The following is a 16,271-nucleotide window of genomic DNA, read 5'->3' as shown; positions in this document are numbered from 1 at the left end:
TACCCCCCAAACTCATTTAAATTCAACCTTAACAGGTTTATCATGCTCAAACAATATCTACAATAAAACTATTTGTGTCTGCCTGTCAAAGTGCACCAACGTCACGTCCTATTATTTTCCCATATTGGTCCATTCCAGATCATAATGAATCCTCCATTGTGCCCCACCTTGCTTTACCAAAGCATTATCAATGTGGCTAACCCAATAGGCAGGACCTCAGCATCTTGGCCAATTATAAAAGCTTTTACTCTGCTACATAGTACAGATAATTAACCTCCCTTGTCAGACAGTAAATTGGAAAGCACTTACAGAGCACTAACACCCATTAGCATCTCAAAAGCATAGCAGCCAGCAAAAAAGTCAAGAGCCAAACCAAAGAAAGAGAACAAAGGCCACAGTAAGAATAACAATTCAGTCACAGTAATAAGCAGCTACTTCAAAAGGCCTCAAGTCAAAAGCTTTCATAACTTCATTATTTATTATCATACTAATTGCATTTTACTCAGTCAAACATATGAAGCATGGCTATATAATTGATTAATTGATTAATTAATTAACCGATTGATAGATTGATTGATGGATTTACTGATAATACAATATTGTCAAATAATATAAAAATATACATCTTGAGTTATTTGATAAACAAGTTTACTTCATTAGTCCTACAACTGAATAACAGCTTTCATCTTATTGTGCTATAGCTTCAGCTACATAATACAGATAGATCATTAGAATAATGAATTAGAATAATTCATTCCTGTATGTTTAGCACAAATGTGAGTTAGTCAGAACTCTGCATGATTGTGGCGTTCACCTGACCAGGCCTTTGACGGTGGAGCGCACCACGCTGGAGAGAAGGAAGAGAGGCGAGACCAGGATGTGGAAGAGGGACAGGGAGGCAAACGCCACAGCTGGAGACAGACTCGCATCCTCCGAGATGTGAACGTGGACCACGAACGTCTTCACAGGCAAACCAAAAAGACTCATCAACAGGGTTTCAAAGATACTGTACATTACCGTAATTTCCCAACTATTATCCGTGGCTTGTACATTGATTTTGCAACATTTCTTCTGCTATGAGGTTAATACATGGGGGCAGTTAATACGGTATTAATATGGGTTTCTTCTTCTGCTTCTTTTAACATGCATAAAACACTGTCCTTATAATATTGTAAAGGTGCTATGAGGTGTTCTGTAGGCTTTGAGTTGTCGCAACCAAATGGCCTTCTTCTATTTACTTGCACTACATTAACACAGTGTCTCAAAAAGTGATATTACAAAGAACTGGGCTAAGCACAAATAGGAAAAATAAGGAGATATTTAAACCACAATGGGAGCATAACAGTGTGCAGGCATCTCTTTATTTTTTCATAGTTGGCTCAGCCTTGTACCAAGCACCTGTTTAATTTTCTGTAGATACGGGTGCACTTTCATTCATTGACTAAGCACAAATAGACCCATTGCTACCCCCAGCAGTACAGTATTGGCAATGGCTGAACGGCTTAGCATAGGTAATGACCCTCTGAGGTACTCAGATACCCATCATCAGTGCTTCACATTAAAGCAACACTATGTAACATGTTTTTATTGCGCAATTAGCTGTGGCGTCTTCTTCAAATTCATTCTGATGATATATGGTCACAATAAGGACAAGACAATACGGTGTTGTTTCCACTCTTATTGGTATTAGCAATCTTCTCGCAGTGCCAATAACGCTTTGGATGGTGTTGGAAAGGGTTTTTTTTGTGTCTTTTAGTTAGCTAAAACTCACATACTGTTGCTTTAAGTGAATCTGACATTGCACAGCAATCACAAATAGTCTCATTTCCATCCATCGGTATGGCAGGGGAAGTCTTGCTGAAGGGCTTAGTGGAGGTAATTAAACTTTGAGGTGCTCTTTGAAATGTGAGCAGAGGCAGACTGTCCAGGCCTGACACATTTGGTGGCCTGCCAGTTTCCTCTCAAAATGACCTTAGACACACACAGCTATCTTCTCAAAATGCCCTTCAGCTGACAAAACACACCATGTTCTGCTTGACTACAAAGGTACATGTTTGAATAAGCTAGGAAGTAACTGCCAAGAGGAAGTAGAGTTGCTATAATAACTCGTCTTAAATCAAAAATATACTTACGGTAAGAACAGCTGCGATTGGGATGGCTGTATTCATGAAAACTGAAATGGCAGAGAGGTCAGCTAAATGAATACCTTCAGGCACACACACGTGGCTCCTAATAGCTCTGCCAGAATCACTGAGATACACAGTATTAGCAGACACTGACAGATTCCTACTGACTGCTTCAATTGATTACTTGATCTGGCCAAAAAAAACTGTGTAAAGCTGTTCAATTCTACCTTCATTAAAATCAAGTTAATTAAATAGCCACTAGGTAAACTGAATAAAAATGGATGTGATGTGTGGGTGAGTGTGTCAGAGGTCTTACTGGAGATGGAGGTGTAGAGGGCGAAGCTCTGCAGGCTGGTGAGCTCCTTCTTGCGTGTCTCCTCCACGCTGCCGCAGAAGATGTGCTCCCAGGCGTAGAGCTTCAGGAGCTTGATGCCCCTCAGCAGCTCGTTGGTCTTCTTCAAACGCTCATTCGAGTACTCCTGTGGGACGGCATCCGTTGGGAACAGGCAGTGAGGCAGACACCTAAACTCAGACACCTGATTTCAGAGCTATCTTCTCCACAATCATTATCTACAACTACTCTTAACTTGCTAAATTGCTAAAGTCTCCTTTCTGAGACAGAGGGAGGGATTGTCTGGCAGAATGCCAGGCGACTGAATGGAATACATACTGTAAATACTAAAAGCTTTTCTTTGGTCACATATTGACCTACCTCATGAATACCTATTCAAAACAACAACATTGTGTCTAGCTGTGTCTTTAAACTGCCAAGGAAACTTACCAAAGTACTTTTTTGTGCTTCAGACAACTTGGTTGCCACAAAGTACTGCACTGGGGCCAGGAATGCAATGACGGTGGCTCCAATCAAGGCACTTATACCCAAGAGGTAGTACAACAGAATCACTCCCACAACAATCTGGAAGAGTGGGGACAACAAGTTTAGTCACCAGCCGAAGAGCAGATGGCATAAAAACACCATGCAGATGCCCAGGGATATTGAAGACATCCAAATTAGAAAGCAGATAGCTAATCATAAAGGCAACATGGGACTGCTAAATGTTCTTTTGTAGACAGCGTGACTGAATTGAAAATTGGGGTTTAAATGTTTAATGCTAGCACACAATAATAGAGCACAGATGTTGCTAACTTATTACAGTACATTAATTATTTTCCTAGACTGAGTCCCTGTGGATAGTCACACATGCAGATGTATGGGTGGGCTGCCTTAAACTAACACAATGTAGTTCCTTTTCCTCAAACAAACAGCTTCCAACTCATTTCGATGGTACACTGACTTACAACACGGAGAATGGAGTCTATGACATTGTCACTGTGTGCCTGGGACATCTGGCACTGCACTACAGTATGTAATGTTTCTACTTTTATCTACAATTAAAAGCACAGGGTGTGGATGCCTCAGCTATAGAGCTTAATACTTTTACTGAATTGCCTTTGATTGATATCATCAATAATTCAGTGCAAAGCTTGGATTCCTTTCCAAAATTGAAGTCAGTGGATCTCAGCCATACCAAGTTGCACTGCCATTTGAGTCCCTCTAGTCCTTGTCTGCATACAGACAACATATCTGGCACTGAATGAGACATTTTGAACAAGTCCCTCCGAAAGTTGGCTTCTTAGAAAATTGTAGCTCTCCACACTAACGTTGGCCCTTCTCCCAGCTCAAAGCCTGAACTGTATCCAGGACTGATGAGGACAGATCTCTCTCCACTGGATGAGACACCTCAACTGTGTAATGCCAAGCCTGCTTCAGAACTGGCTAATGAAGGCAGTGGGGAAAAGCACTGGCTTTAGCGGTCGATCTTAATTAGCTGCTGCCTGGTGTCATCAAAGTGCAGTGAAGTACAAAGCTGACCTAACACACTTCATCATAACAAAGAGCTTGTAGAGTTCTCCACAGGGATCCTCCAAACATCTACTTAAAACATTCTAGAAACAAATGAGTCCATTATCTTTACTAATCATGTGACACCAGGACAAGTGGCTGAAGCACACTAGAATGAAGGATGGAGGATCACTTTCCCCATAACTGCAATTCAGTCTGGCTGAGGGGATTTAGGGCTTTACCATGCAGTAAGTGGGTGAGAGGAACAGACCAGAGCATGGAGAACCATGGGGATACAGTTAATGAGAGGAGGGAAATGGGACATCGGGAGAAACAAAAGGGACTGCTTTTGATTTCATTACAGAGCTCAAAACATTTCTTAAAAGCACAACACATGGATAAAAGTGACATTTCAACTAAGATGCATTGAAATCTCAGTTGGTGAGGTTTTTCTTTTTTTTTTGTAAAGAAATGATCCTCAAATGAAATCTACATGTGAGTTTTGAGATTGGCAGTTATTTTTACATTGGTCCAGTCTATCTTCAGTTTGAACCTAGAATGGCTTATGTCTGGAAACTGCTCATGCTGCCAAGCAGAGAAGAGACGGAGCTGTGCCTGCCCCTGTCTATGGCCTGCCCTGGTATCATCACCTCATCAAAATAATCTGTGTGGGACTGTGGAGTGATTCGGCAAAACCTTAGATCAAAACAGAGGAAATGGAAACCTCAATAGCCTTTGATACGGATGCAGCTTGTGAGTTGCTTGTGATAAGATTGAAAAGGTTACACGATTAATATTACATCCTTTGATGACCATCTGCTATGTCCACCTTCCATCAACAAAGTCAAGATTGCTTTCTTGTGTGACCCCTCATTTGTAAAATGATTTACCAACTGATCCTCCTTCTCTGGAATTGTGGTTTGTATATTTATGATTATTGTTATTTTGCTGTTCTATTCCTTATATTTAGGGTACAACTATTCATCATTTAGGGTACAACTATTTTAAACTGTTCATTTTAATGTGAATTTAATGTTTATTGAGTCACGTTGGACAAAAGCATCTACTTTTAGCATTCTACAGCTACTCCAGTTCAGTAGCACTGATTTTGGTCATTTCTTTTCCTATTAATAGTACTGGGCCAGATCCATGTAAAAAGTAAAAAACGGGCGCATTTCACCTTTAACTCAATCAATGTAAAATAATAACTATTCTATTAGTACCATTTAAAACTGATTTTTACAGAGACTTAGGCAATTAAGTCAATAACAGCAAATGAATTAAAACTGAAAGTACAACTATGGGATATTTACAAATATATCTACCATTTCAACTGAACCAAACTTAATAATGGACAGTAGCAGACAGCTGTATATTCCTCAGAAGGGATTACAATGTAACGCCTACTGTAAATAGACAGACAACAAATTTGACCAATAAGGTCAAAGCAGTGTGTTATCTACCGGTGTGTTAATCACTGCTGCTTGTTTTTGCAACGTACATTGACAATTGCTGTGCGCGAAAATTAACCTCACAAGAAGTATTTAATCGGCTGACTTACTTGAACTGGCATGGCCCAGAGGTTTGGACACAAGAAGAAGAACCACATGAGCTGATTGATGTCGATGGCGACCAGGTTGCATATCTGACCCACGGTCATCTCACCCATCGACAAGTTGGACGTGCAGAGACGCATAATCTTGTTGTAGACCTTCGTCTGGATTGGACAACAACAAAAAAAAACTCGCTTTTAAATGCAGGTGTAGGAAATGTGTAGGTACCGTAGACATACATCTGACTCAATATATATATGACAATATAGTCCATGTCTAACATTTGTTCTAGAGTTAAATTAGGATAAAATTAGGACAAATTCTTGCCAATATTCACCTGGACTCGGGACACTGTTACCATCATTCAGCTGGAACTTAGCTAAATGTACGAGAGTATGGTACAGTAGGACCAGGGAATGTGTGAGAGTATGGTACAGTAGGACCAGGGAATGTACGAGAGTATGGTACAGTAGGACCAGGGAATGTATGAGAGTATGGTACAGTAGGACCAGGGAATGTACGAGAATATGGTACAGTAGGACCAGGGAATGTATGAGAGTATGGTACAGTAGGACCAGGGAATGTATGAGAGTATGGTACAGTAGGACCAGGTTCTGTCTAACTGTGTTCAGTGACGACACCTTCTGTGTGGTCTGGCTGAACTGCTGTAAATGCTCCCCACTGGTATTGTACCTGCACGGCTCCTCTGAGGTTGATGCCGTTCTCGATGGCCACGTAGTAGGAGGCCTGGAGGAAGGTCCTCTGCAGGAGCAGCGCCGAGAACAGCAGCACGGTCAGGACGTAGGCATTGGCCAGGAACTCCCGCGATGAGATGAAGTAGACCCCCAGCAGCTTCACCTGACCAACACAGTGACCCCACGCATCAGCATTCAGCATCAGCATCAGCATCAGCACTCAAGCAAGTACAACCTTTGCACGCATGCACGCACCCACGCAGGCACGCACGCACGCACCCACGCACGCACACACCCACACAGGGCACCCACGCATCAGCACTCAAGCAAGTACAACCTTCAAACTAAGGAAAACCAAGGGTCCTTTAGAACCCTCTCTCAACTGTCTCTGGGAAAACATATGGAGATTGCACATGTAAACGTATACACATACACATTGCATGCACATACGCACGCACACAATTGAATTTGAATTTCCCCTTGGGGATCAATAAAGTATCTATCTATCTATCTGTCTATCACAAACACACAAACACGCACGCATGCACACACACACACACACACACACACACACAGGGCAACATTCTCCCAGTCTCCATCCATCCCACCCTTAATATCCATCAATCAAATTGATGCCACGTTTAAGTACTCCGTGTCAAACACCTGATTGTAAAACTTTGGCTCCTCAATTTTGCTCGCATTTATTACCTGCAGTTACGTATTCATAAAACACTCATGAATGGTGCTGTTCGAGAAAATCCTACGGCGTCACTCTGTGATCTTTCATCAATCGATGAGTCATCATTCAATGTTGCATCTCAATGCACTTGCACCCACACTGGCTCCTATTTGCCTCCAGTTAAATGCGGATGTACTGAATGACTCACAGGACAGGTCAATGCACACACACACACACACACACACACACACACACACAAACACATCCCTGATGGTCTCAGATGAATTGAAAGTGTGACCTTGGCACGGCAAGCACATTGCTGCCCCGATTGAAAATGCAGAGGAGGGGGGCTACTAAAGGCTACAGCAGCAAGGACACTCTGGCTCCAGACTTCCTGATGTGCAGTGTCTCGTTTAATCAGCAACCTAGAGCCGTCCTCTCTCCTTCCCAATCCCACTGCTCGTTACACATCACGCCAAACACGATGTCCGATTGCCCTCATCACACAAGTGACGAGGTGGCTTTTGAGGATGTGTCCTCAGGGTGAGTAATCACAGTGCAGCCTGATTGAAGGATTCCTGGTAATTGAAGAGGAGGTATCTGCTGAGAGGATAATAGCCTCGGAGGCAGGGCTAATTTCCTTGTTACTATCATATTAATTTCATCAGTTTATATCATATTAATTTCATCAGTCCATATCACAGTAATTTCATCAGTCTACCAACACCAAAGGCAAGTCTGACCTCTAGACTTGCATGAGGTCTCCTTAGCAACAGCCTCCTGGCCTCGAAAACAATAGAGACCTCAGCAGGAAAAATATGGATATCATATCAGGAACCTTGTTCTTATCATGTATGGTGCATGTGTGTCAGGATTTATGAAACAGATTCCACTGCTGGCGTGACGGCTGGCACCCATAAAATGTGCCCATGTGACAGAACAGGCTAGTAATATTGCACCTAACTGTCTATGATAGAACAAGGCGATGCTCTATCTGGCATCTGGCATCTTTCCATCTCTCTCTCTCCCTTTCTCTCTCTCTGTCTCTTTCTCTCTCTCTCGCACTCTCTCTCTCTCGCACTCTCTCTCTCTTTCATACCTTATATCTATCCTCTCTGTGGGCAGAGGGCTGGTCCAGCCAGATTATAAATAAACCCTGTTGTAAATTATTTATAAGCACTCTGACATTTATCAAGTTCATTCAGCTCTCATTCTCTCATTTAGATCCTTTCTGAGCCTCATACTATTACCTCATGAAAAATGCAGCACAATTTCATATTTGTCTGAAAATGCAATGGGGAAAATGGCTAACAAAAAAATAACACTAATGGTCTTAAAACTAATGGTCTAAGTCGAGAATTATACCAAAAGACTACCTGAAGTGATAATGAGGGGAAAACACCTTGAAATTACACATAATTTGAAATCTATGTCCATGCATATGGTAAGGAGGTACTGTAAATGCGTACTGTCTAATCATTATTGTCTGGTGGCATACACAAAATATCTATTTGTGTCTGACATGAGAGGATCTGTATACATGGCCAATTGGCCATGAGTTGTTTTGCTCTTCAGTAATGGATGGAGGTATACTATACTGTACATGGCCATGAGTTGTTTTGCTCTTCAGTAATGGAGGTATACTATACTGTACATGGCCATGAGTTGTCTTGCTCTTCAGTAATGGAGGTATACTATACTGTACATGGCCATGAGTTGTTTTGCTCTTCAGTAATGGAGGTATACATGGCCATGAGTTGTTTTGCTCTTCAGTAATGGAGGTATACAGTACATGTCCATGAGTTGTTTTGCTCTTCAGTAATGGAGGTCAGTGTGGTGCCAGAACAGCTCACTGCACCCTGGAAACAGACACTCTATCATAACCTCCCCGGGGGGCACCTGGTGTCTGATATTTGAGGCTTAGACAGCAGGGTACCGGCCCCATAAATCTTTGATGAGTTGGCCTGCCAACAGACAGTGGCACCTGCGGGCACCAACACGGATATGAACACCGCTGACCGCCAGAGACGGAACATGACCACCAGCGCAATGCCCTAAAACCCAACAAGGAATTCTGAGTCACTGAGGATTGTGACTCAGCTGTCCAGAGAGTACCTCCTCTCCTGGCACTATCACCACCTGGACATGCTTAATCTAGCACATACCACTTCACTATCCCCCTTCTAGAACGGTCCCTCGCAGTGCATCTTGAACGTGTCCCTTTTTTGTAACTCACTTTGGATAAAAATGTCAGCTAAATGACTAAATGTAAATGTAATTGTGATGTGTAGCAAAGGAAGAGTGGAACCATCCAGGTTTATGGAGTAAAAGAAAATGCACCATGGCTGTCATGCTAAAGACCCAGAGTCATTGGTAAGAGACAGTATGGTAATAATAATGACAATATCTTACACTCGGCAGAACGTGGAGCCAAACGCGACTCAAGTTTTGTCTCTATCTTGCATTCAAGGCAGTGAGGAATTTTTCACCATGCACTTCAGTTGAAAATGAAAATGGTGAACTAAAGAAATTGCTATGGTCAGGCGTATTATTGCCCATAAATAACCAAGTGTAAAAATGTTTTATCGCTGCAACGAAGTTTGGATGAGTGAAAATAATAGGTGAGTGAGGATGCATGTAGGCTATACTCTGCTAGTCACACACACGTTTTAGTTACGCAACGTTAAGTGGAATCCTCCTGTTGCATAAACAGTCTTGCGTGCAAGCAGATTCCTTCAGCTGCGTTAAAATACTAATGCGCTGTTTGATGTTGCGCTTCTTGCTCTTAAAGGGAGTAACAGATGTTACTCTTATTGGTTAAAAAGACATTATGATTAAAAAAACACCCATGACTGATGAAGAAACATAAGAACAACCTTATTCAAAAATGTGCTTGGCGTCTGGCGAACTTATTACGCTGTCAATCAAGGCAGTGATTTTGGACTGGCCACCCCCTAAATGTATTTAAACCATCCACTTCAGACTGTGCATTTCAGATCATAAAATAGAGTTCTATAGAGTGCATACTCAACTGCACTGAGCGTACTCATCTTAGATATTCATCTCAGGATGAATAACAGAGCTCAAAGATATTTAAAAAAAAAAACTTAAATGCAAATGGTTCTTAAAATAGATGTATTCTCGAAATGTGCTGTCTCTCTCACCGGTGGCTGAATGGTGCGGTTCTCCTTGCTGATGTGGTGCACGATCCCGGAGATGCAGAGCGGCCCGGCGAAGCCCAGCAGGTCAGCCATGAAGCGGTAGGAGATGCTGAGGATCAGCGGCCTGCCGAACGCCTTTCGCAGGGCCTTCCAGATCCACTGGGATCCCTGGGGCTGACTGCCCTGAGGCCTCTGGAGGAGGGGGGGAGAGGAAGAGGAGGATGGGAAGGGAGAAAGAGAGAGATGAAGAGGGAGATAACAAGGGGGGGATAGAGAGAGGGGATAGGATGAGGTGGATGGGGAGGGGGAGGGGGAGGGGGAGAGGAGAGAGACAGTGAGGAAGATGAAGAACAAGAGGGAGAGGAAGATGACAAGTGGGAGTCAGAGAGAGGAAGATGTGGAGAATAACAAAAGAAGAGAGGAACAAAGGGAGAAGGGGGAGGAGGAGAGGGCAGGATTTAGAGAGGAGAGGAATGTGAAAATCATAAAAGAAAGACATGAACTCTCACACAGAAAATGTATTTTCTTCCAGGACTAAAACACACTGAAACTTTAGTGTGCTATGTACTATGAACATAAAACATAATAATTCTAATGATACATTTCTATTAGTTCTATTTCTATCCAGTCATGTTTTTGAATGGTTGTGCATCATTCCCTCAGTTTGCCTTGAGATGACCGGTTTTCTAAAGATACAAAGCTTAATGCTAATCGGTGAAGTGTCCCTTTAAAATCCATTGGATTTCGAAGTAATTCATTTTTGTCATAAGCTATATTTTGTTTGGTCTGTGTTCATGACAGTAAGATACAGTATGTATTGTATTTATCTGTCATATAACTCAGACAATAGGCACAATATGTATGCATTCACTCAATATACAGTATGCATGCATCTCTTAATGCAAATGCAAAAAAATCCTTTTACATATTTCTCCACCATACACCTCACAGCGCAGCTTGAATAATACAATTCTGAAGAGTTTGAGTTGACCTGGATTGAACTGTAGGCCTAGTTTTTGACAATTCTGCCAAAAAACACTCATAAAAATATGCTGCATTTTTTCCCTCTCTCACACGTAATACTGCCATTGCCTAAAGCTGTCAAACATCCTGGCTCCCCATCCGACACAAAGTCCCCATATCCGGCCTCCCACCAGTCGCCCCCAACAGCGAGCCGGAGTGCGTCCCTTCTAAAGCTCATCCTCCCTCCAGCCCTGGGCCCTGATCAAGCCATTTGTTTTCATTTGAAGGAGGACGTGTCACCCGAGCCGGAGCACAAGCGCTGTGAACTCGTGGAGGCGCGGGGGGGGAGGGGGGGGGGGGGAGGCACGGAGTGCACAGCGGTCGCCTGGAGCAGACGTGACTGCTCGCATCGTCTGAAAACATCCTGGACGCGTGAGCCGTGACGCTGACGCACCCCGCGGCGGCTTAGTGCATCCGGAGCATCCGTTTTACCTGGAGTTCAAAGAGGGGGTCGCCGTGGTGACGGTGCACGCACTCCGTCTTTCCCTCGTTCGCTCTCTCGTTCCCATGGAGTTCCTTCACCCCTCTAGGGGTCAAAAGGGTCCCCGCGTTCACAGTGGAAATGGGATCAGGGTCCCCACTCTCGGCATCCCAGAAAGAAAATATAGAGGGGGGGTTGGGGAGGGAGGGGAGTGCCTGTTCGCACTGTCCACGTAGCCTGGGCTCACACCACAACAGTGGAAAACCCTCACCCTGACCCTCAACCCCCCCACCATTACTCTACACTGTACTGTGGTTACTGCGTCGTCTGAACCCCCCCCACCACCACCACCAACTCCACCACACACACACACACACACATTCAAATCTCCATCAAAGGTCTGCATGGTGGAGTGGGGTGGTTCGGGTGGTGGTGTGGGGTCACGGATGGATAGGAAGTGGGGGGTGTAACATGGAGGGGTGGACGTGCTGGGGAATTTCACATGGTTTGTTTGCCGTGGAAAGGTTGCTCTTCCTGTGTTCTTCCTTCGGATTGGCTGACTCCGGGTCAGAACAGGTCAGTGGTAGAGAACAGAGCTTCAGGACGTCATTCAAAAGCCAAGGACCAGCGTGATGTTCATCTCTATGTGTCTCAAGGGATACTACAGCATTAACAAGACGAGTAGATTAATGGGCATGATGAAAGAAGCGTAATAATAGGCTATTTAATGATGCTTATAAATGTCATACTATGTTTTAAAATATATTGTGGGGGAGGGGGGCGGGGGCCTTCTACAGTGGAGGCTACAGCGTCCATACCATGTTTGGGTCCAAGTGCCCACAGGGACCAGGTTCAAACCCGACCTGCGGTCAGTTCCCGATCCCACACCATCTCTCACTCCCACTTACTTCCTGTCAAACTTCACTGACCTATCCAAATAAAGGCAAAAAGCCCAACAAATATACTAAGAAAACAGCAAAAAATATGATGATTGGGAGGGTAAAATGTCATTTTCCCCCTTCTTTTTATGAAGAAGTCTCCAAGGCTGTTTATTCTTTCAGCAGCTGCAATAAAGTCAACCTTGACCTGGATCTCAAGAGTGCAAGAGTGCGTCAGAACAATACAATTGTGAAAATAAGAATTCAGATGGGACTGAATGCAAACACCCAAGAGTATCACAAACACACACAAATGCTTTTTTCCCCTTTTTTTAAGCATGGGAGATGCCTCTAAATACTAAATACTGCACACGATCACAGCTTGTCAGTTAATCAGATCAGATGGTTTATGAAAGCCATTATTTGTGAAAAAGGTTGCCAGTTCAATTTAATTGCAAATTCCACTGCTGGTATTGGGGAATTGATTGCTGCTTGATAGGTATTGATTGCTTAAGTAGTGTCTTGGGCAGTGCAAGCATATCTGCAAATTTCCCTTGCAACTCCAGTCAGCTTACGCCAGAAACTAGCTAATGTGGTTAACCTGCTAAACCAACTGCTAATGCTATATCACCATAAAACAAATGTGGGATCTGAGATTCATAAGTGCAGAATGACTTGTAAATCTCAGAACAAATGCCCTGCTATTTCTTAAGTAGGGTTCATATCACAGATTCCCGACGAGACGAGACGCGACATTCTAAAACCTTGCAACTGCGACTAAACATGTTGAATGCTCTGCGATGGCTTTGCGACGGCTTCCAACTACGTTCAACATTTAATTCACGCCGTCAGTCAGTCTCATTCCGTCGGGAATCTTTGCTGTGAATTGGGCTTTATAATAACAAATGTCAAAATGTTTACCATGGCTATATACTATAATGAACAGTGAGACCTTTCCAGGCTATTAAAGGTATATGCAGTTTTGTCCTTTCCCCCTGGACGCAGACAAGCTGTTATATTAAAGTAAAAAAAAAACTTGCATAGGATGCCTTTAACAGCAAACATGGCATAGCCTACCCTCTGATCCTCGAAAACCTTGCGTAGCTTCAGGTAGTTGGTGAGCGCTCGCATGGCGATGGGGAGCTTGCCGAGGACCTTGAGGTCGATGGGTCGGCGATGTGCGTTGGTGATGAAGGTGTTCATCCACCAATATGTGCTTTTGGACAGCAGGTTGACGAACGGCTGCAGGAATCGGACACCCAGGTCCTGCAGGTCCTCTGGGGGCTTGACCTCTGTGGCTTGCTGGAAGCAGACGTAGCGCTGCAACACAAGACCAGCGCAGGATATCAGTGCACAACACCTACTAATATAAAGCAAGATGATCATTATAATTACACAGAACATTAATAGTGACAGATGCACAGGCATACCTTACATACATGCTTTCACAAACAAGCTCTAAAACACATACTGTACATAAATCATGGTAACATGCTGGTACACTTGTGGCATATCTAATACACAACTGATGGTACTGGTAGCACTAGGATTACACTAGCTTAGACCCAACTATTAGCCTGAAACCACATTACACTTCCACGCAGATGACACATTAACACAGAGAATATTTATAGTTCAGACAGCAGGTAGTATAACCGTATGCAAACACCAATATAGATGTAACAGAGATCATGTTATAGTGCTGTATCATATTACCACACAGGATGCACATGAGGCTAGCAGCGCTCACAGTAGCCTGTGCAAAGCTCCCAGACTGGAAGAGCACACAGAATCAAACACTTACACCATAAACAGTGTATACTGTACATGCATAATCTCTTATACTTACTCTCTGACACACACACACACACACACATAGATACATACACAGACACACAGACACGCACATACACACATAGACACGCATGCGCACACACACACACACACACACACACACACACACACACACACATATGTATACAAATACAAAACATACATACATACATTCAGAGAGAGAGAGAGAGAGAGCAATACAAATGCCACATTGTAAGTGTCCTGCATTTAGCCACAGCGCTAGTTACAGCTACCAGCTAGCCCAGCTCATAAAGTCTAACAGTTTATTTTGAGTGTCCTTGGTCAACTTGTAGCCGTCCTCTGCAAATGTGGCAGTGGCCTTTGCAGCTGAACTGTGGAGAGCATGATTTACTTTCACACTGCATGCGTGGGCTCAGGATGCTGTTGACTCAAGGCTAATGCTAATCCACTAGGATCAAGGGAGCACTCACAAAGCACAGCACTGCCCTTAGTAGTGTGACTGGGTCAAAATGCAACCCTAAAAAGCATAGGGTCAATATGTGGGTTCTATTCAAACACAGACCCTAACTGCATATCTCGGCAGTAGGACTTCATTTGCAGATTGATTTTACGACCAGCAGTTGACATGAATCAGTCCATACAGCATTTTGTTGGTAGTGGGTGTCTTTGTTCTTGAATGTCATTGAAGGTCATTCCCTCCATTTACTTTAAAGGTGAGTGCTTTTTTGTGCGTAATAGCATGACATGCAGCTCACAGAAAATCTGAGAGGCGGACGTCAGCGCTTTCCTGAACCTCCATTTAGTCCTGACCTGCATCACAGCCACTTCCTTGAAACTGCTGATGACGTGCCTCCACACAGAAAGCTTTTTTTACACACTAAACGGCGCGGGTAAGGCCATGCATGTTTCAGGACATTTACATTATTGCACTCCTTTGCAGGTGCTGTGCCACTTTAACATATGACAAGCTCCTACTGTAGGTAGCCAGCTTGCAGCTTTTAGAAAGAAGTAGGTTACATCCAGTGTCAGATTGATCAGACGATTTCATTCCATGCATATGGGAACAGCCACCGCACGGCCAGCTATTTATATATACTGCACTGCTGGAAGAAACCTACTGCATTGGCTCACAGCTTGAGGTTTACCATGAGCAATAAACAGGTCTTGTTTGGATAGCAATAAATAACGCTGCTTAAGTGGTGCCATTACAGTAAGATAAGCGTGGGCAATGGGTCCTTTAAAAGATAAATTAGATCTCTGGTGATCTAAGAATAACTACTCTGACTTATAGAAGGTCCGAGATTTAACTCATAGATAGAGCCCATAGATGTATTTCTAACATGAGAACTGAGACAGAGGAAAATCTGAGAAAAAATAATATACATACACATTCACACACATACACACACACACACACACACACACACACACACACACACACACACACACACACACACACACACACATACACACACACACACACACACACACACACAGACACACAATAGAGACAAAACCCCACACATTTTCTGTTCTCCCAGCCAACTTCACTTTTCTCTGCGCTCCATCACATTATCAGCATGACCTGACAGTGTGTGCATGTGGACACGGGGAGGTGAATGCACCCTGCAACGAACCACACGGACACAAACCCCCTGGAGTCAGCTGGCAGTCTGCCTGCACCACTACTGCCCACGCACACTGAACACTTTAGTTAGGTCCTTATTACTGTATCACCATAGCCGACATGATCATGAGTACCATCATACTCATCAATAGCATCATGATCATCAATAGCATCATGATCTTCAATAGCATCATGATCATCAATACCATAATCATCAATAGCATCATAATCATCAATAGCATCATGATCATCAGTACCATCATGATCATCAATAGCATCATGATCTTCACGTAACTCTATAATAGTACCACACACTGACAGTAGACTGGGGGTGATCATCACAACACAAGTAAAAGAAAAGCCGCTCCTTTAGAGAGAGAAAATGTCCCTCTGATCTAAGACAACATCAGGCCAATAACTTGCATCCAATATTGGCTGAGTTGCTTTGTC

General features: G+C 43.4%; 1 protein-coding gene across 1 annotated transcript in view; it reads right to left on the bottom strand.

Moving 5' to 3' along the window:
• The window catches only part of abcc8 (ATP-binding cassette, sub-family C (CFTR/MRP), member 8), a 59,623-nt gene that overhangs the window by 34,693 nt on the left and 8,659 nt on the right, over nucleotides 1-16,271 (bottom strand). Inside the window, exons 5-12 of the mRNA XM_062548106.1 lie at nucleotides 13,457-13,699; nucleotides 10,061-10,249; nucleotides 6,216-6,380; nucleotides 5,531-5,686; nucleotides 2,908-3,042; nucleotides 2,443-2,605; nucleotides 2,133-2,173; nucleotides 815-960 (exon numbers count right to left, since the gene is read on the bottom strand). Of these exons, the coding sequence (XP_062404090.1) occupies nucleotides 815-960; nucleotides 2,133-2,173; nucleotides 2,443-2,605; nucleotides 2,908-3,042; nucleotides 5,531-5,686; nucleotides 6,216-6,380; nucleotides 10,061-10,249; nucleotides 13,457-13,699 (1,238 nt within the window). The remainder of the gene's footprint in view (nucleotides 1-814; nucleotides 961-2,132; nucleotides 2,174-2,442; nucleotides 2,606-2,907; nucleotides 3,043-5,530; nucleotides 5,687-6,215; nucleotides 6,381-10,060; nucleotides 10,250-13,456; nucleotides 13,700-16,271) is intronic.

This window comes from Sardina pilchardus, chromosome 10 (genome assembly GCF_963854185.1).
Source record: "Sardina pilchardus chromosome 10, fSarPil1.1, whole genome shotgun sequence".
NCBI classification, from domain to species: Eukaryota; Metazoa; Chordata; class Actinopteri; order Clupeiformes; family Clupeidae; genus Sardina; species Sardina pilchardus.
Note: the sequence above shows the minus strand (reverse complement) of the source record. Positions and strands in the feature narration are given on the sequence as shown.